The sequence below is a fragment of the Tursiops truncatus genome, chromosome 16 (assembly GCF_011762595.2).
Source record: "Tursiops truncatus isolate mTurTru1 chromosome 16, mTurTru1.mat.Y, whole genome shotgun sequence".
Classification (NCBI taxonomy): Eukaryota; Metazoa; Chordata; class Mammalia; order Artiodactyla; family Delphinidae; genus Tursiops; species Tursiops truncatus.
The window spans coordinates 48,123,262-48,148,329 of record NC_047049.1 but is presented as its reverse complement, the minus strand read 5'-3'; the positions used below and the strand labels follow the sequence as shown (position 1 = coordinate 48,148,329).

Below are 25,068 nucleotides of genomic sequence, written 5' to 3'. Positions count from 1 at the left end.
GACCATGACCCATGAAACACAGTTGAGGTACCGAGAAAAGTTTAATTTGTGTGTGTGGGGGGGTGTGTGCCACCATTACATGGCAAGCTGCCTCTAATTTGAGTGGCTGTCATGCAAAGAGAGAACAAACTTATTCAATGTGTAGAAATCATTCAAATTCATAGAAACTAAAAGGACTGATGAGCATTAAAGGTCAATTAGAGGGACTTCCCTGGTGGTCCAATGGTTAAGACTCTGCGCTTCCAACGCAGGAGGACCGGGTTCAATCCTTAGTCAGGGAACTAGATCCCGCATGCCTCAACTAAGAGCCCACAGGCTGCAACTAAAAGATCCTGCATGCCGCAACTGAAAGATCCTGCATGATGCAACTAAAGATCCCACACGATGTAATGTAGATCTTGTGTGCCACAACTAAGACCCGGCACAGCTAAATAAATAAATATGTAAATATAAATAAATAAATATTTTCTTTAACAAATCAATTAGCGCTGTCCAATGAAGGGGATGCCTAGGGAGGAGAGTGTACTCCCTTGTCATAAAAGAAGTATTTGATAAAATGGGACTACATCAAAACCAGTAACTTCTGCTCTACAAAACACACTGTTAAGAGAATGCAAAGACAAGCCACAGAGTCAGAGAAAATGTCTGCAATAAATATGTCTGATATAATACTTGTACCCAGAATAAAGAACTCTCAAAATTCAGTGAGAAAATAAACAACCCGATTAAAACTGAGCAAAAAAATGTGAGCGGATGTCACCAAAGAAACTATACTGTTACCAAATAAGTACATGAAAAATGATCATTAGTCATGAAGGAAACGCAAAAGGCTGATTTCCTTAATATACTAAGAATTCAGGGCTTCCCTGGTGGCGCAGTGATTAAGACTCTGCCTGCCAGTGCAGGGGACAAGGGTTCGAGCCCTGGTCTGGGAAGATCCCACATGCCGCAGGGCAGCTAATCCCGTGCACCACAACTACTGAGCCTGCACTCTAGAGCCCGCGAGCCATACTACTGAGCCTGCATGCCACAACTACTGAAGCCCGCGTGCCTAGAGCCTGTGCTCCGCAACGAGAAGTCACCGCAATGAGAAGGCCACGCACCGCAATGAAGAGTAGCCCCCTCTCGCCGCAACTAGAGAAAGCCCAGGCGCAGCAATGATGACCCAGCGCAGACAGAAATAAACTAATTAATTTAAAAGATTTCTATGAAAAATATATATATACTAAGAATTCTTACACATCGATAAGTCCAATGAATGTCCCAGCAGAGAAAGCAGGTAGAGACACATAAAAGCAATCAACAGAAAAAGAAATAGAATGAATTAATAACTTATGAAAAGGCACTCAATTTCATTCACAATTAAAAATCAGAGTACACAATGTTATATAATAATTATACTTCAATAAAGCTGGAAAAAGTAAAACAATTGAACTATATACTTACTAAGGCCTCAGTATGTGCCCAGTACTGTCCTAAATACTTTCCATCTATTAATTCATTTGATCTCTTAGCAACCATCTGATGTAGGTACTATTACAAGTTCACAAGCCTTTATCCACAATTCTAATATCTAAAAAGCTCTGAAAACAAAGTTTTCTCATAATGCATTTTGAAGCAAAACCTGACCTCACCTAAGTGAGGCTACTGATAGTATTTTTTCCTGAAGAAACAGCTGTCTTGACTAGACTGCTGCCTAGCCCCTGACGGGTGTTAATGTAAAATACATACACTTTCTAAATTCCAAAATAATCCTAATTTCAAGACAAATCTGGCCCCAAAGGTTTCAGATAAGGAAATGTGAAGCTGTATCCCATTCTGCAGATGAGGGACGGTAGATTTCAGTTAGTAGACAGTTGACAGCCACATAGTTAAGTGGTGTTTATTGTCTGAAAAATAAAAGCAACTTTTTAAAGAAAACAAAAACACTGGAAGCAACCCAAAGGTCTGACAACTACAAGGAACTGGTTAAGAAATTACAAAACATAGGGAAATTGACACACCATGCAGCAGTATTTTTAAATAAAAAAGGGAGGGAGGCCAGAAAGAAAACTTTCATATACTGACATAGACTTATTCCCAAGATATATTAAGTGAAAAAGCAAGGTACAAAACAGCACATTATCATTTTGTAGATCTAAATACACACACATATATGCAACTGTTTGTATTGCTTGTAGGTGCACAGCATATGTCAGAAAGGGTAACAAAATTATGAATGGTCGATCACTCCAAGAAGAGCTGGGACAACCGGAGAAAGGGGCTGGGAAGCTTTTAACCACTATCATTTTGTACCATGTGCAGATAGATTTTTAAAATTTTTAAAACATAAAGATGTATATATTCTAAAGCAGAAAAAATTAAACCCCCAAAATAAACATTTTTTTTCTACTTTCAGCTAGACAAAGTCCAAAGTTAGAATGATATGCTAGGAAAAAAAAAGCCACACTGTTAAGTGGGAAATTTGGCAATATCAATTGAATATTTAAATGTATATGCTCTTTCAATTCTAGATGTTTCAACTTCTAGAAACATCTTCTGCCACTATACTGACAACATGACTCTCAAAAACGTAAGTAGAATGATTTTCCAAGTAGCATTTATTTGTAATAGCAAATGACTATAAACAGCCAAACTACCCCTAAGAGACTAAAGTATGGTACATCCATATAATGGAAAACCATGAAGCTGCTAAAAAAGAACAAGATAGATTTATAAATACTGATGTGTACATCTTAAAGATTTTTCTGTGTTTTTTTGTGTGTGTTTTTTTTTTTTTTGCTTTACGCGGGCCTCTCCCGTTGCAGAGCACAGGCTCCGGATGCACAGGCTCAGCGGCCATGGCTCACGGGCCCAGCCGCTCTGCGGCATGTGGGATCTTCCCGGACCGGGGCATGAACCCGTGTCCCCTGCATCGGCAGGCGGACTCTCAACCACTGCGCCACCAGGGAAGCCCTTTCCGTGTTTTTTAAGGCACAATACACTATACACACACAGTATACACAGATATACATCATGCTCCCATTTATGTGTTTGTTTTTAAGGATACACAGATTTATATGCTGTGCATATTAAAGATTATGAAAGTCTATGTAAGAAATTGTTAACAGCACTTGCTTCTGTGAAAGGGAACTGATTTTTCACTGTCAATGAAGGTATGTGGCTATCTATCAAGGGCACTTAAAAAACTCACAGGAAAAACATGGCACATCATCCTCAGTGGATCAGTTTTACTCAAAGATGTGGAAGGTAAAAAGTACTTAAAAAGTTAAGCATTTCAAGTGGTAATTTAAAATGTTTTTACATTTTATAAATCATACCTATCAAACACACAGCCCATATGTAATTTTAAAGATAAAACAGTAAATATAAAACAACTTCAGGGACTTCCCTGGTGGTCCAGTGGTTAAGAATCTGCACTTCCACTACAGGAGGCACGGGTTCGATCCCTAGTCAGGGAACTTAACATCCTGCATGATGCACAGCATGGCCAAAAAAACTTCAAAAGCAGCATTCAGCTGGGTCCACTACACAGAGCAGTCCAAGTCAACTCAACTTCCCCTCAGTTCCCATCAACAACAGCCCATGGAGAGCCTTACTGCCCACTGCCATTGCCCACCCACACACCAAGAAGCTTGTCTGCTCCTGTGGCCTCCTGCTCAAGCTGCCTAACTCTGCCCACCCTTGCAGAAGAACAGGGAACCACACCCACATACCCAAGCCAATCCTCAAACTGTAGGCCACCCTGACAATTAACTCTTCAAACTAGATACACAGACCCCTGGAGTTACACAAAGACCTTCCAAAACATATACAGGCACAATTAAGTTTTAGGGACGTTGGTTTCTAAATCCCCATCTTCCTCATGTACTCTGGTCCAAAAACTGATCTACCAACCCACCTGGGATTAATCATTCTTCTCCCACATTACAAATAATGGCATATCCCTCACCTACCCATAATCTATGATACACTGCTCCTACTCTGGCATGACCTATAAAGAAATAATGTGATACATTATTAGCTTCTGTGCTTAATAACTGAGTAACTCTAATGTCTTGGTAACAAATCCTTTGCATGTCAGGTGGTTCCAATTATTGCTTTCCAAATAGAAACTACCATAGCAAAACTCTCTCCATTCTTGTTTTTGTCAATATGGTATCTCAACATTTACATGTATTAAAAAATAGGAATAGATTGATGCCAAAGACTTCGTAATTCTAGCAATAATATTCATCCACATATACATGAGCTAATTGAAAAAAGGTGCCACGCATATCATTAAGAGGTGTATTTCCAATAAACTTTGCCTTTAAGACTCACAGCAATCACATTTGATCAATTATACACTAATAATTGTGGTCATAACTTAATCTAGAAGAATTTTTAAATACTTAAAGCATCAGAATCACAGAAAATTCTTAAAAGTTTACATTTAAATTTATAAACATATTTTTGTACAAAGAATTATGAAAAGATGACCGTTAAAAGACATATTCAGGGGCTTCCCTGGTGGCGCAGTGGTTGAGAGTCCGCATGCCGATGCAGGGGAAACGGGTTCGTGCCCCGCTCCAGGAAGATCCCCACATGCCGCGTAGCGGCTGGGCCCGTGAGCCATGACCGCTGAGCCTGCGCGTCCGGAGCCTGTGCTCCACAACGGGAGAGGCCACAACAGTGAGAGGCCCGCGTACCAGGGGAAAAAAAAAAAAAAGACATATTCAGGGGGCTTCCCTGGTGGCGCAGTGGTTGAGAGTCCGCCTGCCCATGCAGGGGACACGGGTTCGAGCCCTGGTCCGGGAAGATCCCACATGCCACAGAGCAACTAAGCCCGTGCGCCACAACTACTGAGCCTGCACTCTAGAGCCCACAAGCCACAACTACTGAGCCCACATGCCACAACTACTGAAGTCTGTGCACCCTAGGGCCCGCGAGCCACAACAAGAGAAGCCACCGCAATGAGAAGCCTGTGCACCGCAACGAAGAGTAGCCCCCGCTCGCCGCAACTAGAGAAAGCCCACGTGCAGCAACAAAGACCCAAAGCAGCCAAAAAAAAAAAGACATATTCATTAGGATCAAATTCTAAAGGGCAAGTGGGATAGAAATACAATTTCAAAAAGGATAAAGGGTGCTGTAAATCTTCTGGCTGTTAAAGAAAAACTTGTTTTTTTTTAATGTATGAAAGTGAACAGCAAATACTTATGTATTTGTAAGCAAGAGGTGATTACAATAAAAAACAGGATAGCAATTACTTTGAGGTGAAGGAGGGGACACAAGGAAGAGCTTCTGGAGTGGCTGGCACTCTTCTGTTCCTTGATGTGGGTGGTGGTTACAACAGTGTTGCTCTTATAATAATTCACTAAGCAAAACATGTATTTCTAGATATTTTATTATATTGTGTGATTTTCTGTATCTGTGTTTTATTTTACAATAAAAAAGTTAAAGAAATCACTATGCTACCTATTGCATGTCAGTTTTATTTTAAAATGCCAATATTTACAGGAAATTATATTATTTATTATTTTACAGAAAATGTATATCCTTTGCAAGCATTTCAGTATTTTCGTGACCAGCAATCCACACCTAGGCTAGGTACTTGCCCCAAGAGGAATATGGACATATCTCTACACAAAAACCTAAATGGAACTGTAAGCAACTTCATTCATAATCGCCAAAAACTGAAAACCCAAATGTCCTTCAACTAGTGAATGGATTGTGGTACGTACAATGGAATACTAGTCAACAATAAAAATACTGATACAGTGCTCGCTTCGGCAGCACATATACTAAAATTGGAACGATACACAGAAGATTAGCATGGCCCCTGCGCAAGGATGACACGCAAATTCGTGAAGCGTTCCATATTTTTGGCATGGACATATATACACTACCAAACGCAAAATAGATAGCTAGTGGGAAGCAGCCGCATAGCACAGGGAGATCAGCTCGGTGCTTTGTGACCACCTAGAGGGGTGGGATAGGGAGGGTGGGAGGGAGGAAGATGCAACAGGGAAGAGATCTGGGGACATACGTATATGTATAACTGATTCACTTTGTTATAAAGCAGAAACTAACACACCATTGTAAAGCAATTATACTCCAATAAAGATGTTAAAAAAAAACCTGGAACATGCAACAACGTGGAATACTCTTAAAAGCATTATGCTAAATGAAAAAAGCCAGACTGAAACTGCTACATACTCTATGACCTCAGGTATATGAAATTTTGGAAAAAACAAGGCTGCAGGAACAGAAAACAGATCAGTAGATGCCAGGGTTGGTGGTGGGAGAAGGGACCCACCACAAAGGAGCATGAAAGAGCTTTTGACAAGAGGGAAGTAGTCTCTATCTTGATAATGATTACCTAATTGTGTACATTTCCACTTTTTTTTTTTTTTTTTCGATATTGCACCAGTTATCTTCTACTTGCCCTTCCAGATGTACTCTCCACCCTGATCTCAGCCCCGGGAGGCTGACCTGTAACAAAGTTTCCTTACCCTCAGGCTTCCCTCGGGTTCCATCTATGAGGAGCCTCAGGACAGAGGAGGGAAGGAGCAGAGTTAGGTTCAAATACTTTATCCTCAAGCACCCTCCTTATGAGGCCCCTTCAAAAGAAGGATACTGCTCTTCTTAAGGTGGCCTCTAAATGGCCCAATTAACCCCTTGCCCCTGTGAAACTGGGTGATAATAGCTTCACTGCAGCTAACCCAGGCTAGGCTTTCCCTAACATTCCTCCCACACCTTTGTAAATAGCCTAAAACCCTCCCGGTTTGAGCCTAACTGGGGCATGCCATGTTTCCAAGTGCGACCTTGACTGATAAATCAAGATGAAAACTTTAAAAATATATGAGAAGGCAAATACATCTTGTCATCTACCTCCTCCTGTACTCTAACACTCAAAATGTACCTGCACTTCTTTCCCATCTCCTAATCCAACAACCCACTACCCCCACCCCCCGTACCTTTTAAGTCCAGAGTATTCAGGCCTCAGTGAAGAGCAAACTCACACACACCTGGGGGTCATGCCCTCTATCACCTCCTTGTCCTAACTGAAACCTAAGGATGCTACTTCTGCTGCAGTGCCCTCTAGTATCTCAGAGAAGGATGGCTTGCCCTTTATAAAACTATTAGTACTCCCCACTCTTATAAAAGCCCATTCCTTTGAGGCTTGTGCCACCTAGTTACCCTCTAATATTCCTCGTATCTGTCATCTAACAACCTTATTCTTCATTAAAGGATTTTACACAAAGATTTATAATCTACCCCTGCATGCCACTTTCGCTATCATCCTGAATTCCACCAAATTCCAAACCCCTAACCTCCCAGTTTCTTAATCTTCTCCCATCAACAGTCTTCTACATTCCATCTGTGCCACCAGTTCACAGTTTCATCCAGGAACTTGTCATGTCCTAAAATGCTTCAACTTTCAAATATTAAAAAATCAGATAACCCATATTTTAATCACTACCAACTATCCAACTTGCTTGTTCCAGTAATCCTATTCTTGGCTTTTATTTAATAAGACTCTCAGTATACTGACCTCTCTTCTCTCCTTTCTCCTACCCACCCACCCTGTCCAGTTAGTAAACTTTAAACTGCACAGTCCATCATTTCAGTCACTCTCTGGTTGATAACCTAAATTCTTTCTTCTCTATCTGTTCATTCCATATCTACTCAAACAAAATGCCAGTCCAGGGTAATTCTCATTATTCTATCCAATTCTGTATTTTGTGCAGGTTCTGGCTAATAGGGCCTACTAAAGAAGAGAGGGAAACACACATACTCAATGGGGAGATCAGCAACCATGAGTTTTCAGTGATACAAACTTCAACTAAGGCATCAATAATGTCCAGAAATTCTACTTTCTCCCTAGACAGCTCCCTCCTTTTCCACTTTCTGCAACATCTATTTGAACCCTTTGCTCCTCCCCTCCAGCCACCACATACCCATCCTTTTTTCTATCTCCCTTTCAGAGATGACTTCTTTTGCCACTTCATGGAAAGAAAGGAAAAAAAAGAAGCTTTTGTTCATAAACCACCTCATCTTCCATCTTCCCATTAAACTCACATTTTCACCCACCTTTCCTCCTAGCCAAGAAATGCAGCATCCCTTCTCCTAAGACCACTCTCCCCCTGGGTTTTGGATCCTACGCTTCAAGGCTCCCTTGTGTAATCAAACTTTCCAGAACCCCTCATTTATCTCTAGCTGCCCCTTTTCTTCTCTCCTTCAAACATCTTTAACAAGTTGTGTACACTTGCCAACCCCATTTCCTAGCTGTGTACTCACTGCTCAGACCACTTCTATCCAAGCTGTAAAATCCAATGCCTGCTTTGTAGTCCTCATTTTCATTGATTTTACAGCAGGAATTCCAATTCAGTAGATCCTTCATGAAACACTTTTCTGTTGGGTTCTATAAAATATCACTCACATGATTTTCCTTCAGGTACTCTAGTTTCTCCTACTCAATTTCCTTATCTAGTTTTTCTTCCTCTTTTCTCCATCCATTAAGTATTGCAAGTTCTTCACAGTTCAGTACTTCTCCTTACATTCTCTGTAATGACTTCTAATCCTGTACTTTCAAATAACATTTATATGCTGATTCACAAATTTATCATCGCTAACCAAGACTTCTTATCTAAGAAGTTCCATACCAGCAGATCCTGCTGCCTCTTGAACATATCTCACAAATATCTTAAACTCAATGTATCCAAAACTGAACTCACGAACTTCCCCTCATAAATGTCCCCTTATCTCAATGAATGACACTACAACATACTCAGTTGCTCACATCAGATACCTGGGATTCATTCTTGATGTCTCCTTCCTTATAGCCCACATCACCAAGCAGGTTCACTTTTATCCTTTCCCAGTCACCAGCAGGTCTCAAGTCAAATGTCAGTCTTGCCCCCAGGCCTCACTCAGACCAGGTAAATTAGCCTATATTTCACAGCATCCTATATTTTTCTGTCATTTTCTGCAGAAAATGTTTGTCTTTATTCAATCTGTCTTATTCTTTATTCAATCCATCTTGCCCACTAGAATGTGAAAAAGCAAGATCTTTTTCATGGACATACACCCAACACCCGGCATACAGAAGACACTGAAATTATAGTTGGATGGTTGGAAGGAAGGCATCCCCACAACTACTTATGAAAAATTCATCCTCCTCTACCACCAGAGGTCTGGAAAAGTTGAGGACTATTTCCTAAAGAGTCAGGGGCTGAACCATAAAAATATACAGTGCATCATCTTGTTCTGAATTCTAAGAATATGGAATACATGTTGAAAATGCTCTGAAAAACAACAAACATTACAAAAATGTGTTGCCATTGTTTTAGAAATACTTATTTATCATAGCCAGCAGAAGTCAACAGTTCCATCCCTAGAGGACAGAGACTATGCTTACGGTTTTCTTGTACCAGCTCATGGCTGGTATTCAACCTGGATCTGAGAAGAAACTTATTAGTGATTACCTGCGCTTGTGTTACTGCTCAAACGCTAAGAATGAACCTCCTTTCACAAAGAAACTCCTTTACAAGAAACTAAAGCTCTACTTTAAAACAAAATGTATTTACTTGAAATTACAGTGTCTCAGAATTTGCATATTGTTAAATTTCCATACAGAACAAAAAATTAACAAACAGAAGATACCTATTAACTATAAAAATAAGGTCAGCTTTCTTCAGCAAGTATTATAGGTAGTTTGGCCTCTATTCTTATTAAAAAGAAAATTACTTAAACAGAGGCAAAAGATAATCCATAATTTGTTGTCAAAGTTATTTCCAACATCAAGAGAAAACTCATTGTATAGTGACAGTCTGTTAAATATAAAGCTTTAAATATGATAAAATTAAGTTCACTCACATCAGAATACAGCAGCACTGTACGAAAAGAACACTTTGGATGTTTCTCAGATCTTCCACTTAATAGTTCAAGTTATTCAACTTCTCTGAACTATGCTTTACCCGCTCTAAAATGGGAATAACACCTGCCTTAAATAGTTGTGATTAAAGAGCAACTGATACATAAAGGGCTTAGAACAAAGTAACAACAGGCATCTTCTCCTCTTCTCTCTTTTTTTTTTTTTCTTTTTTGGCCAGCTTTGCACCTTGCAGGAGCTTAGTTTCCCGACCAGGGATTGAACCCATGCCCCCTGCAGTGGAAGCACAGAGTCTTAACCACTGGACCACCAGGGAAGTCCCTTATCCTCTTCTCTTAAAAGAAGCTGATTTCAGGTACGACAGGTATATTCTATATGACAAATACATTCAATATCTAAATGAAGGCAGGTAACTCTTGCTGATGCTGTACTTGCAGAATTCTTTAGTAATCCTTATTAATCACCTGTACTTTATCCAATGAGTAGATGACAATCTCCTCTCAGGTCACAAGTTCCTGGCCTACTTTAAGCTTTCAGGACGAGAACAATTCATTTCCCTTTCTAAAAACCTCTTCAGTTCTAAATCAAAGTTGCTAATTTCCTGACAGTAACAGCCCTCTAACTTATACAAATACTCAGTACAGCTTTAAGCAAATGGAAAAAATTTTATTGGCTACAAAGACAGTCATGCAAATTAAGAGCCTATGCCATAGTTATCTCAATATTTGGCAGGAAATGTAGACTGAATCCCAGCTGGCTAGCAAGGAAAGTGTGCCAAATAGAAATACAAGTCTTTACACACTTTATTCTGGAGCCCAGATTAAAAACCTGTAGCAGAAAGCACAAAGATGGAAAATAGAAGTAGCTGCATATAAAAGGCAAGAGAAGCTTTCTTTTACCCCTAATGCACATAGCCCTGGATTCCAAACTTTATAAGAGTACTCCAAGATCTCTCAAAAGGTCAAAGTTTTAGGCCCTGCTAAAAGTCATTTTTAAGTGTCGCACTTGTTTGAGGATTCACTGGCTTTAATGATAACTGCAACTGAAGTATCTACAGATAAAATAACAAATCCTGAAGCTGCTTTAAAATAATCCAGGAGAGGGACTTCCCTAATGGCACAGTGGCTAAGAATCCGCCTGCCAATGCAGGGTACACAGGTTCGAGCCCTTGTCTGGGAAGATCCCACATGCCGCGGAGCAAATAAGCCCGTGCGCCACAACTACTGAGCCCTCGCACCTTAGAGCCCGTGCTCCACAGGAGAAGCCACCACAACGAGAAGCCCGCGCACCGCAATGAAGAGTAGCCCCCGCTCACCCAACTAGAGAAAGCCTGTGCTCAGCAACAAAGACACAACGTAGCCAAAAATAAATAAATAAAATAAAATAAATTTTAAAAAAAATCCAGGAGGCAGAGAGAGTAGTGTCTACAATAGATGGAACAAGATTTGCCATATACTGACAACTGTTGAAGCTAGAAAACAGGTACATGACGTTCTTTTTAACATTCTATTTTTGTATGTCTGAAAGTTCCACACTAAAAAGTTTTTTTTCTTAAATCAAGGTTAGGATGTTTTAGCAACTCAGTCCTTCCCTGTAGTTCTCATTCAGTTTGTAATCTTGCTTCTGGTTCCCTTACCCACCAAGCACCTATTTGGAAAATAGCAACCATCATATTTTATCATGACCTCATTCTGGGTTTCCTCTTCAAGTAAGCCATAATCTTAAAAAGCACTACCTGGTATGAAATATTTAAAACAAAGAATTTTAATAGTACCTAAAAATTAACTACATACTACGCCATAAAGAGATCTACTTTAAAACTTAATGCCAGGAGATATGATATAGTAAGTCTGAGCTTCGATAAGTCCTTTTCACTGATGTGATATAATTCTGCAGCAAAAATGGTATGAATGAGCAGGAACATTCCACTGGAAGGATACCAAAGAAACTGACTTGTGCACTTTGAACAGAATAATCATAAAATTTCCTGTACATGACCTGCAAAGAATTTCTGAGACCAAAATAGGTGTACAGCACTTTTATCTGAAGTCCAAAATTTTATCATTCTCAAAAGATCTCTAATTCAAAAAAGGTTTAGGAACCACTCTAGATTTACAGAGACTCCTTTTATCAAAACCTTAGGTTTGAATTTCTAAACTTCAGCTAAAATGAGAAGGTTTTCTGAATGATAGCAAAGGCAATGACAATCTGACAGACATAATGCAAGAAAAGAGTCTAGGCACAGAGAAATGCCCAAATTTTAGAGAAGACGGGCAAAAAAGGAAGCTCATCATGTATAGAAGTATTCTCAGAACTATAACCAACTTATAAACATGAACTTATACAGGGTTTATAAGAACAATAACTTTTACATCTTAGGGATAGGATAAGACCATGAGAATTAAATGCACTCCTTCAAAGTTCCCTTCTTATCCTACAGCAAGCTACCAGGGTTGCTGCAGCTCTGGATGGGTGAGGGAGAGGAGAAAGTAAGAAATATTTATAGTGCTACACCATTCCCTTTCTACTAAGGGTGCCTTGCGAAGAAAGAAGGAAGAGGAACAAGATGTTCTTGAACATCTATTTTCTCTATTTTAGTATATATTCTCCCCTCACAAACCCATTACAATGGAGTTTGGATTTCCAGTCAGTCCACAGTATCAGCACCAGAACTACAATTTAGCTACATTATACTGGGAAGCTAATACCTCATTTCTACAGAAAATTATGTTTCCAGTTCCCAGTGAACAACTTCAAATGGCACTCTGGATATATATAGATGTAACATGAGCAAAACTATATAAGCAATTGCTGCCTATGAATATTTCACTTCCAAGTTCCTGTTCTCCCTGTACCTAAACATTTATCCTATTGATGATACCCTCTGCCTGCCAGTGATGCCCCCCTCTCCTCCAAAGACAGCACTTGGGAAAGCTTGTGTCTGCGCACCTTGACCAGTTTCACCACTTCCCCAGCCTCATCTTCCCTCCTCCAGCCTATCTGTCCCATACTGAGGACTAGAACACTGGATAACTGACTGGAACAGCATTCCCAGAGCCTGGCACAGTGGAGGACACCAAGTAGGTGTGCGTTTTGAAAAAAATCAATAAATGAATCTCATTCCAATTCTGCCACTACCCAAACTTGGACTGTTACTTAATCTTTTTGAGTCTCATCTATAAAACAAGGAAAGCTGAATTAAAGTTCATTTTGGCTCAATGGTTCTATGATTAGAATACACTTTTAGGTGCTTATCTGGAAAACAGCTTTTATGCTCTGTTTTCTAATGAAAATTTAACCTAACCTTAATTTATGAACAATGTTTCAGGAGAAATGTAGGAAAAGGATAAGAAGAGCCAAATCAGAATTAACCAGGAGGACCAAGGGAATGACAGTAACAGCTGGCTCATCCTCTCATCCAAGGGTGAGAAAAAGAGTGAAAAATGTTCAGGATTTTTTGTAAAACTATGCAAGGCAAAGTATTTGAGGTGCCTTACAGTAAGCCCCCAAAGGACAAATTCCTCTACAGAATTCCGAAATAGGAAAGTTTTGTCTTTACCTCCTTTTAAAATATGAGCTCTCTGTAACTTTTTTTTTAAAGGCTGCACAGCATGCGGGATCTTAGTTCCCTCACCAGTGATCGAACCCGACCGAGCCCCTTGCAATGGAAGCGCCGAGTCTTAACCACTGGACTGCCAGGGAAGTCCCTATGTAACCTTTTATTATCACTAAATTTTGTCAGGAAGTCAAGAACTAAGGTTTGTTTTAGACCACAGTGCAATCCTTATCCTATTGCTGATAAGGCACGCAGGCTGTCTCCCTTGCCATCTCCAATCTAAGCTCTTCAGTCTTTTAGTTAATTGCACTTTTTATCATTTATTAAGTCTTAAATCCTTTACATAAACGAGTTAGGGGCTTCCCTGGTGGCGCAGTGGTTGAGAGTCCACCTGCCAATGCAGGGGACATGGGTTCGTGCCGGGAGAGGCCACAACAGTGAGAGGCCCAAGTACCACAAAAAAAAAAAAAAAAACGAGTTGGGGTACAACTGATAAAATACATTGTTTTAAGAACGAACACTAGATGCCAGGTTTAGAAATTAACATTTTAAAAGTACAACTGGTTTTGTGGATGAAAATCTATTAATACAAGTTGCTACTGGCACCAGACTCCAAACTAATTTCAATTTGCTCAATTCTTTGTTTCCACTCCATACTTCCTTAATCTTCCTAGTTTTGGAAGAAAGTGTTAACTCCTAAACTTAATCCTCATTGTAAACGCTCATCTCAGTTTCATTATCAGTAACCATCCAAATCCTCCACAGTAATAGAAATGAGATACTGTGCAATCCCAACACAACAAAAAGATGTTTCTTACTTCAATTGGAGTTAAGGATTAATGAAAGATCACTCCCAAAATGTACTGTGGGTACAGTCTGGAAACATTAATTTCCAAGTTGCTTAAGTAAAATTTCAACTCCTAATTGGTTTCTTTAATTTCTTAAATCTCTTCTACAAAATTATCTTTGGTCCCCATTAATTATTAATGCAGAAAAAAAAACCCCAAGAGGTGTAATATTTCAGAATCTAAATCAAAATCATTTAACTAAATATTAGCTTACACAAAGCTCTCCTGGCTCAGAATAAAGAAAATCAAAACTTACCTGAAGTAATTAATTTAGCACAGCTACTTCTGCTTGCATCATCATCTAAGACACGGTTTGTGCTCTTTTCTTTCCCAAGCAAAGTATCCTCCAAACGTAAGCATTTATCAGATACAACAATGTCTTCACCCATCACATGACTAATTTTGCTATTAGTTTCAAGTACAGAAGTGACGTCTTCCAGCTGAGCAGCTTCACTAGATTCTGAATAAGAGGAACCTTTACCCTGGGCTAAATTCTTTGAAGAAACTGGTAGAGACTCGTCATCACTGTCAAATCCAAAAGGATCTCCAGTGTCGTCTTCTTCCATCTTAGGTTTCTTCGGAATTTCTTGGATATCCGGTTTGAAATTGGGCCTCTTCTGTCCTAATTTAGCCATAAATGTGGTCTCTCCCCACTTTGTGCTAAGGGTGGTCCGTTTGTTGGAAAAGACTTCATCAAACTTTGAACTGCCATTTCCTCCTTTCCTACTGTATGTTTTCCCAAATCTGGATGTCATTTTGACACCTGTTTCATATTCTCTGTGAAAAAAAAAGTAAGAAAATATATAATCACCAAATATTTAACAAGTAAATATGGCTTTTCTCCCCATATGGCTTTTCCACATTCAAGGTACAAATCTTTAAAAACGGTTAAATAAGGGGAGGGAGTATACAGAGAGGGGCTCATTTTTTACTCTACATACTTCTGTTAATCTTTTTTACGAGTACATATTCACTTGCTACTTTCAGAATAAGAAAGCCTAACAACTAACCAACTTATAAGCCAGCATTCACAAAACCAACTTATACTGGAACACTGATTTCTTTAAAAGTTTCAAATTCATCTACTTATTATTCTCATATCACTTTTACCATAAAAAATAATCTGAATAGGCTAATTACCCTTAATATAAAATCTTAAGCACAAAATGTTAATTTTTTTCAGGATTTTAGAGATGTCAAATAATTGACTAAATATAGTTCCTTGAAATTTCAGAGCACTTACTCATATAAGGGGGAAAAAGTCAGAAAAATGGTGCTATTTTCCCACATATTAGAACCTGCAGCTTTTAACCCATCCTTAAAAACCTGATTTTTGGCCTAATGTAATATGAATTATGACTTGAAAAATATTCCTTACTTGGTCATCTCCCTTAGTGCAAGAAACCGTATTTCTTCTACCTTCTTTGTCTCCATAGTGCTGTGCTCATTTGCTGGAGCTAGTGAACTCCAGCATATTACAATGACTGGTCCATGGATTATTAAAAGAAGCAATAGAAACATGTAACTTTATTTTCCTCTTTGCTTGAAGATAGGATAAATTGATTCATCTGATTTATCTACATACTAAGTACTAGGACAAAAATTTCAGGACAGTAAATCAAGAGTCAAACATTTTTAAAACAAGTTAAAGTACTTCTTAAACACTATCAATCCTTATCCATTTCTTACACAATACAACCATCAGAATGATATTTTGACCTATACTTTTCAATGTTTTAATCTGTAGTTTATGTTTCCCTTTATCAACTTAAATTCTCCCAATTTATAGGGAATCCCTATAAACTCAGTTTGATATATGTATGTGTGCATATATATATTTAGTAAAGCAATTTCCCCTCTAATATTTTGGTTAGAAGCCAATTCTAATTGGACAAAATAATACTTAATTTAGTCATCATACACATGATCTGCTTTAAGAGAAAATAATTTGTAATTGTTCTGCTTTAAGAGAAAATAATTTGTAATTGTTCGAAAATCTTTTAACATCTCACAAAACTTTCTCCTTTGGGAAATCTATTTCCCCTTCTACTGTAGATTTACACTAAAAAATCTTGTCTTTCTTGTTAAGAATAGCTAAAAAAACTAAGTATATTTAGCAGGTACAAGAAACACAAAATAAGTCATTTCTTTTCATTCCTCCTGGGATGTAAAGCCCTGATCTACAGATCTATATTTACACATACACCAACAAAGCTGGAATGTTTTGGATACACTAACACGGTAATTACCTAAAAATGCTGACTAAAGGCCAAACCAAAAATCTAGACTTGGGCTACTTTAGGCCCATACCAGAAAAACTCATGGCAAAAGTGGTACGAGAACCATAAAGCATTAACTGTTACAACTTGAAAGTCTGCAGATGAATATTTGATATTAAGGAGTGAATTATTTCAAGTTACAAGAAAATCATGCTTATGTTTTTTTTAAAAAACCCATGTCTTTAACAAATATATACTGAAATACTGATGCAATAATGTCAGTGATTCTCTAACTTGAAGGGGTGTGGAATGGAAAGTGCATAGATGAGAAAATTTTGGTTTAGAGTTAATAACTGTTGAATCTGAAAGATGAATACATGGGAGTTCATTACACAATATCCCCTACCTTTGACTGTCTTTACAGTTTTCCACGTCTTTTTTTTTTTAAAGTCACTAGACAAACTATTGTGATGGCATTATCCAAGCCTCGAGTGTAAAGCACACAAAAATTCAAAAACAAGTGTGTAGACGTATGTGACATTGTACTTTCAGTATACTTCAAGAACACAGGCTATCTTGCTCAGGCTTCAAACGCCAAAGATTACCCTAACCAAAAAGGAAAGAATGATTCACAAGTAAGTCTTTTCTGTCGGTGGGCCTTTGCCCCAGCCCAAAGCCAGGTCGAATTTTCTGGGAAGTGCGCTGGGATAAAAGGTCCTCACACTTAACCCCCAACCAAATCCAGCGTCTTTCAGATCTCCAAGGGCTTAGGGGCTTCCACGACGGAATGAAAGCCGGAAAAGCCAAACCTCATCACCCAGAAATCCTCACCTGGGGGCGGCGGTGCGCGAGGAGGTGGCGGGGAGAGGCGGCCCCCCTCCCGGGGAAGCTCACGCAACTTTTCTCCTCCCCACCCCCACCTCCCAGGAAAGGGATGTTGCTTCCGACGCCCCGGAAGCCTCTGCCACCGAATCCCCAGGGCAGTGGAAGGCCTCCGCGGCGGCCAGGGGCGGAGGAAAGACGGCAAAAAATTCCGGCCTGAAACCAACGCACTTGACCGTGCCTGGGGAGGGAACTAAATCAGCCGTAGCCCAGAAAGAACTCAGAATAAAAGGCAAAAGAGTTCTTCAGATCGTTCCCCTGCCCAACTTCCTCAGAGACCGGGTGGGTGAGGTACAGAGACTTCCATCACCCCCTCCCGGACCCCTGCCTCCCCCACCCTCGGCAAGCTCCGGGCCTAGGCAGCCACCCGAGACCTCACTTACCCTCGGCGCCTGGCGAGTGCTTTAGCCTCGGGCCGCCTCCGCCTCTCCCGCTCCCAACGGCCCACGGGCGGGCGCCGGAGCCCCGCGCGGGAGAACGGGGCCGGCTGGTGAGCGAAGAGAGGCAAAGGGCTCCGCCACCGTCAGAACCCGCGACTCCGCTCTCGGTAAATAGGAAACCCGGTGGAGGGGGGGGAGGAGCGGCGGCACCGCAACTTCCCTCCCCGCCTCGAGCGCCGCCGGCCGGGCCCGGGCCTAGGCCTCCCTGGCTACCGCCGCCGCCGCCGCCGGAGCTGGTACCAGAGCCCGCTACGTGCCCCCAATGGGCCGCCGCCGCCTCCTGCGCCGCCGCTTCCGTCGGTGAATGGTCAGCGCTAGAGTTTGAACAGGGCCCTGAACCATCTCAACGCCATTTGCGCTCCCGGCCCCCACCTCCTTCCTCCAACAGCGGCTCGCTCCGTCACTCCGCTTCCCACAGGCCCCGCGCGGCCGCCCGACCCCGCAGCCAATCGCGCAGCTGCTTACTCAAACCGCCGCGCAGGCGCCGCGCCCCGCATGCTCCGGCGCCCGCCATTGGGCCGACCGCGGGGCCCGACGGGAGTTGTAGTCCGGGTCCGCGAGGTCGCGGCGCTGAGAGCTCGGCGCGGGAGCTGGCAGCGGGAGGAGAGGTGGCGACGGACCCGGACGGCCCGGGCTCCGGAGCAAGTTCCAGCTGCTGGCCCTGCCGGGAGACGCAGGTGCCACGGGGGAGGGCCGGGGGCGCAGTGCAGGCAGCTGTGTCAATCGTTTCCCCTCCAGGGACTCGCCGGTGTCAGGGGACGGTGGGTTGTATAGCTGCGCCGGGCCTGCTAGGGTCGCCGCCTGGGAGCCGGGAGGCTGGGAGCTCGCGGCTCCGTGCGGCCCTCGACCCGTCCTGGCCGGTGCTGTACCTGCGCAGTTAATGACAGCGGGAACTGGGAGGCCCGGGGAGCTGGGCAACCGATCCACGGTCGCGGCCTGGAGCGATGACAGCTCGGCTCTTTATTGTGCCACCTGTATCCCCTCGGTCCTTACCTTCGTAGTTCTTTCTCCCTCTGTCCATCCCGAACCCGTTAAAAGTGACCCCTGAGAATATTGGATGGTATTAAGGAATTATCGTTAACCTTGTTGGGTGTGATGACAGTAATGTGGTTATGTGAAGGAGAGAAAGGAAAAAAAAAACAGACGAAATACTAAAAGTTTTGACAGATAAAATGATCCAGTGCCTGGGATTTATTTTAAAATAACTCCTACAAAAACTGATGGAAGGAGGATAAAACAAGCCAGTGGGGTGTTTTCCATTGCTGATGCTGTGTTATACACGGGCTCATTCCAATATCTCTACCTATATATCTGAAATTTTCCATAATAAAAAATTTAACCAGTGATTGCCTCTGGGGAGGACAGGGAGGTGGCGGATGATGGGAGATCATTTATTTTTCTTTATACACCATTTTGTGCTGTTCGAAGTTTTTTCCGTGTCAATGTATTACCTCTTCAGAAACTCGGAAAGTTTTAGTTTTCCTTTTTTGTTTTTAAGGCTGCGGAAGGAAAACCACGTTAAGAGTAGCACAATTGGTTCCTCCTAAGAGATGTACATGATTCTTTGGGCTCGGATGGCACTGCTGTTAGGTGGGCGGTGAATGGAGATCCACTTGGGAAATTAGAAAACTACTAATCGCTTTATTTGAAAAGCCCGCCTCTTCCTCCACAAAAGGTAATTTGCTTTTGAATGCACCAGAAGTTACCAAACTCCTCCAATATATTCGGGCAACTACAAACAGAAAAAATAGTTCAGACATCCTGTAGCCCTTCCCAACAGGAATTTAAAGTGGATTTTAGTATGGCTGAATTGTTTTACTTTTGCACAACTGCTTGCAAAATTTACATTCCGACATTTACAATTTCCCAAATATATCAATACTTGATTGTATCAAAACCAACTTTTTTCTTTTTTTTTTTTTTTTTGGCTTAAACAGTAGAAATTTATTTCTCACATTCTGAAGGCTAGGAAGTCCAAGATCAAGGTGCAAGTTGATTCTCTTCCTGGTGAGGACTCTCTTCCTGGCTTGCAGATGGCTGCCTTCTTGCTGTTTCTTCACATGGTAGAGAGAGATGATTTTTGTCTCTTCATATAGTGGTTCTACCCTCATAAACTAATAACATCCCAAAGGCCCTACCTCCAAATGCCCTCACATTGGGGTTAGGGCTTCACTATATAATTTTTTTTTTTCAAAACCAACTCAAGTAGCTTATTCTAATGGAAGTTGTAATGAGTCTGCGTGTTCCACGGCATGTGACTTTTATTTGGGTCAGTTTTGTCTTTTTAAAAATTGGCATAGGGGCTTCCCTGGTGGCACAGTGGTTGAGAGTCCGCCTGCCGATGCAGGGGACACGGGTTCGTGTCCCGGTCTGGGAAGATCCCACATGCCGCGGAGTGGCTGGGCCCGTGAGCCATGGCCGCTGTACCTGCGCGTCCGGAGCCTGTGCTCCGCAACAGGAGAGGCCACAACAGTGAGAGGCCCGCGTACCGCAAAAAGAAAAAAAAAATTGGCATAGGATCTTGTTTTATCAGTTTGTTTGAAGACTGCCAGCAGAGGTGCAAGCTGCACTTACTATAATTATTTAGATGACATGGTGGTGGGTGCTAATTAAGGGGTAATTATCATCAGAGGCAAAGGCTAAGATCAAAAAGCTGAAAGTGGTGGGGAGACAGTTGCAGGATCTTTCTGTAAAAGGGTGCTGTGAACCCTCCGGGACCAAATGATGCCCTCACAAAGGCCATTATGCCCTGGCCTGGCTGGTGCTGGGCACTTAGCTGGGTCAGTGACTTTGCATGAAGCTGAAGTGGAAAAGTAAAATTTTTAAAGAAATAGCTAGTCCGTGGAGCTCCTTTTGAGGGCTTTTTGTGTGGTCGTTGTGTTAAGTAATGGAACTTAATGTTCATTCTTGCTACTCCAAGAGTGACCCCCCAGCATAGTCAGAACCTGGAAGCCTTTTGGGTAATGCAAGAATCCTTGTCCCCTCCCCAACTCCCCTGAATCAGAATCTGTACTTTAACAGGATTCCCCCAGGTGATTGGTCCACATGTTAAAGGTTAACAAGTACTGTTTTAAAGTATACCCATAGCATTTGACAGTAATCTAATTCTTTTTGTTAGGATGGGGGAGAACATTAAGAACCTACTATGCATCAGATATGATATCAGGCTCTTGAGGAAGTCTTCATTTGCATCTCTACCTGTTATCTTTATTTTACAAGTGAGGTAATGGAGACGTTGGCATTTGCTCCAGGTGTTGTAACTAATGAGGAAATCAAACTTTTTCTTAAGCATTCAGGACCCATTATTACTTTCAGATCTTGAATCCAGTACATGATTTGAAAAATAAATTGTGTGTGTGTGTTAAGTCTGTGGAAGCTTGGTGTATGAATACCGAAAAGAGCTGTGCTAGGGCTCTCCACCCTCATGTGTCCCACACTAAAGACAGGAGAGCCTGCCCATTCCAGGGCCCCTCCTAGAGGAGGTTCAGACTGTGGATTTGCAAGCTGTACCACCACTTTACCCTTTACCTCCCTGGTTCCACTGAGGCTAACAAATGCTCTGAAGGCTCCACCCCATTCCCTTGCCATGGCCCTGAGTTCCCTAGCAGAGTGAGCGAACTGGATTCCAGTGTGGATAACACATCGGCAAGCAGCTTTTTGGGTTTTTTTTATATTTTATTGCTTTTGTTTTCTTAGTTCCCTCAACTTATACTCCTGCCCATTCCCCATTCCCACCCCCTAGGTTGGTTCTCTTCACTTCATTTGAATCTGTGCACATACATACCCAGTAGGTGCTTTTTTCTTTGCTAGAATGCCTCTATGCAAAGCTCTCAGATGTCTGATTTTTTTTCCATTAAATTTCCTATGTATTTCAGAAACTGAAAAGGATCTAAGGCAAGCGTGTACCCTTTGATGCTGCAGGCTGTCCCTGTATGCTGCCTAGAGGAGCACAGCATCCCCACTACCTTGAGTTCCACTCAGATGGACTCTAGCTGAAAAAAGAAAATCCCACAAAGAAAACTAATAGAATAATCTATTCTGCCATTGTTGTGCCTTTGTTTTAGCCCAGTCATGGGAACTGTCAGAACTGGAGTTGCTAAATAGAGCTATGCAGTCTTTCTCTGATAATGTGTAGTAAAATGTACTACAACTTATATAATTCAGTTCCAAGAACTAGAGGTCAGAAATTACCACATCGGCTAGAGGAAATTTTTCCTTTTCATGGAATGTGGAATAAAATTATAAATCATACCCTTAACATTGTAGCGGTTGTATTACAAGATGTGGGCCCCGCCCTGCCTTTATCTCTCTGACACTCTGCAACCCTTCTCTCTGTTCCGAGGAATATTGGGCTGATAGGACTTTTTTAACTAATGTCCCCCTGACTAGCCTATTTTAAATTGTAACACACCCACTCTCAAATGTTCACTATTCCCCCCCTTATTTTTCTTCAGGGCATTTATCTCCTTATCCAACATATCACATATTTTGCGTGTTTATCTTCCGTATGAGGTTAGAGATCTTTGCCGGTCTTGTTTTCTGCTGTATCCCGTGCACCTAGAAGAGTGTGGCACATAGTAGGTGCTCAGTAAATATTTGTTGAATAAATGGCCCCATTTCTTTCTTTTTTTAATGTAAGATTATATCATAAAAAGAAAGTGACTTGAAACTAACAACAGTTTCACATAAATTGTGGCTCCATAAGTTGATGACTGGGTTTTCCCAAGTGGGAGGGAGTGCTTTCTGGAGCTACCTTTTGTTCTTGCTTTGGATAGGTTTTCATTCTGAGAATTGAGGCGATGAATATTACTACAATCCCAATTACCTTGTTTTCTGGGATAATTGGAACATGTTCTCTGTAGATAGTGACATCCTTTGGGGAATAAACTGCTGTCTAGGTAATTGAAAGACAAAGCAAGGGAAATTCCCTGGGGACAGGCTGCCTGACAAGGATTGGTACCCAGTCATCTCTAAAGGTCTGGCTACCTGACTCTTGTCTGGAAACAGCCCTCTTCTCCCCAAGGTCCTCACCCCTAATGCTCTATGATACCCCTCTCCCTCAACAAAAACCCTCCTGGGACTTCCCATCACGAAAACTAAAATCCAAAATCCTTACAATGGCCTATAAGGCCCTGCATGATCTGGCCCCTGACAACTCCTATCCCTTCCCACTTTGCCAAGCCTGCCTCTGTCTACTACTAGAACCTCCCAGCTACTGCCTCAGGGTCTTTGTACTGCTGTTCCCTCCACTGGTCCTAGAGATAAGCACAGGACTCAAGCCCTCACCACTCAGGTCTTCGCTCCAGTGTCTCCTCAGTAGCCTCTACACCGACCATGCTATTTAAGTTAAACCCCTCACCCTGCTATCCCCACACTCCATATCCTTTCCCTCTGGTCTTTCACCATAGTAATCATGTTTGTTTTACATATTAACTTGTCTGTTTGTTTCCTTCCACTAGAATATAAACTCTATGAGGACAGGGATTGTTGACTTTTCACCCATATATGCCCAGCACACCTAGAATAGTGCCTCACACACAGAAAGCATGCTGAAAATATTTGTGAACTAAATACCTCGTAAATTATGTTGAACTCTTCCATATCTTTACTTATTGTTTGTGTGCTTGAACTACCAATAATTGCAAAAGGTATATTGAAACCTCCCACTGTAAGAGGAATTTTGTCAGTTTCTCCCTACAATTCTATTTCTGTTTTTATGTTTTTAGGATATTTTTTTGGGCACATAGAGTTTAGCATTGTTATAACTTCCTGATGGTGTTGAAAGCTTTTTAAGTAATATGGGAGATGAATTGCCAAAATTGCCTGAATTTTCCACCCCTCCCTGTACACACACCTCTTGCAATGTGTCTTTCCAATTCCTCCCAGAATCTGGGCTGGCCTTGTAACTTGCTTCTGCCAAAAGAATGTGGCAGAAGTGATAAATAGTTCTGAGCCTGAGCCTTCATAAACCTTGAATGCTTCCACATTCTCTCTTGGATCCCTGCCTCCACCATGAGAACAGGCCTGGGCTAGCCTGCTGGAGGATGAGAAGCTATATGGAAAAGAGCTGAGGACATCCTATACCAGTCAACAGCCAGCAGACCCCAAACAGGCAAGCCCAGCCAGGATCAGCATAGCCACCCACCTGACCTGCAGCTGCTCACAGATGCATGTGTGAGCCCACCTGGGCCCAGAAGAACTGCCCAGCTGACTTGTAGACTCATGAGCAATAATAACTAGCTATTATAGTAAGCCTGTGAGTTTTGAAGTGGCTTGTTATACAGCATTATTGTGGCAATAGATAATTGATGGTTAATGCCTCCTCATTTGGGTCGCAGCCTCAGAAAGGCTTTTCCGACTACCCAGGCAATCTAAATCTGCCTCCCAGTCTCTGTATAATACGGGTGTATTATTTTCTCAATAACGCCTATCACTCTCCAAAATGATTTGTTGACTACTATCTGTCTCCCACACTAGACTGTCAGCGGTATGATGTCAGAGACCTTGTCCACCTGCTCATCCTCAGCATCCAGCACGGTACTGCACTGTCCAGCTGTGTGTGTCCACCAAGCACTGGAAATGTGGCTAGTCCAACCTGAGATGTTCTGGAAATACAAAGCACTGGGTTTCCAAGGCTTAGTACAAAAATTGTGTATATAAAGTATCTCAATTGTTATACTGATAAAATGTTGAAATAATAATATTTTGAATATATTGTGTTAAGTAGAATATGTTATTAAAGTTAATTTCATCTCCTTTTTACCTTTTTTAATGTGGCTACTAGAAAAAGTAAATTTGTGACCTTGCATTATATCTTTATTAGATAGACAGAATCTATAGAAGTTGCTATAGAAGGTCAGTAAATATTTATTGAAGGAAAATGTAAAAAAACAGACTTATGGGGCTTCCCTGGTGGCACAGTGGTTGAGAGTCCGCCTGCCGATGCAGGGGACGCGGGTTCGTGCGCCGGTCCGGGAAGATCCCACATGCCGCGGAGCGGCTGGGCCCGTGAGCCACGGCCGCTGAGCCTGCGCGTCTGGAGCCTGTGCTCCGCAATGCGAGAGGCCACAACAATGACAGGCCCGCATACCGCAAAAAAAATAGACTTACCATGAATCATATACCCTCTCACATAAGTCAATTATCCTCTATTCCGTGTTTCCATAGTTCTCAAAAGTAGATACAGAAAACCAGGCATGTGGAGTTTTGGTCATATTAGAGTTTTGTGCCTCTTTCTAGTAAGTCT

At 41.7% G+C, this 25,068-nt stretch overlaps 2 protein-coding genes and 1 non-coding gene across 4 annotated transcripts in view; 2 read left to right on the top strand and 1 right to left on the bottom strand.

Moving 5' to 3' along the window:
• Nucleotides 1-17,897, bottom strand: part of WAPL (WAPL cohesin release factor) — a 77,318-nt gene extending 59,421 nt beyond the window's left edge. Inside the window, exons 1-2 of one of the 2 annotated variants that reach the window (XM_019925749.3) lie at nucleotides 17,766-17,897; nucleotides 14,538-15,058 (exon numbers count right to left, since the gene is read on the bottom strand). In XM_019925749.3, the coding sequence (XP_019781308.1) occupies nucleotides 14,538-15,036 (499 nt within the window). In that variant the 5' untranslated portion in view covers nucleotides 15,037-15,058; nucleotides 17,766-17,897. Of the gene's footprint in view, nucleotides 1-14,537; nucleotides 15,059-17,765 lie in introns of those variants that run through there. The other variant, XM_019925750.3, reaches the window with a different exon arrangement.
• Nucleotides 5,760-5,866, top strand: LOC117308597 (U6 spliceosomal RNA). Its single transcript, XR_004522688.1, has one exon. It is a non-coding gene; the product is annotated as a U6 spliceosomal RNA (small nuclear RNA).
• LOC117308467 (uncharacterized) lies at nucleotides 15,113-24,578 on the top strand. Its single transcript, XM_073793690.1, has 4 exons — nucleotides 15,113-15,149; nucleotides 17,658-18,583; nucleotides 19,321-19,497; nucleotides 24,300-24,578. Exons 1-3 carry the CDS (start codon nucleotides 15,113-15,115, stop codon nucleotides 19,342-19,344), a joined length of 987 nt encoding a protein of 328 aa, XP_073649791.1. The 3' UTR covers nucleotides 19,345-19,497; nucleotides 24,300-24,578.
• The last annotated feature ends 490 nt before the right edge of the window (nucleotides 24,579-25,068 follow it).

Excerpts from the sequence above, each read along its gene's own strand:
- LOC117308467 (XM_073793690.1), top strand. The coding sequence starts at position 15,113 with ATGGCTTTTCTCCCCATATGGCTTTTCCACATTCAAG. Across the intron at positions 15,150-17,657 it reads ATGGCTTTTCCACATTCAAG|AGACCGGGTGGGTGAGGTAC; the intron begins GTACAAATCTTT and ends CAACTTCCTCAG. Across the intron at positions 18,584-19,320 it reads CTCGCCGGTGTCAGGGGACG|GCTGCGGAAGGAAAACCACG; the intron begins GTGGGTTGTATA and ends TTTGTTTTTAAG.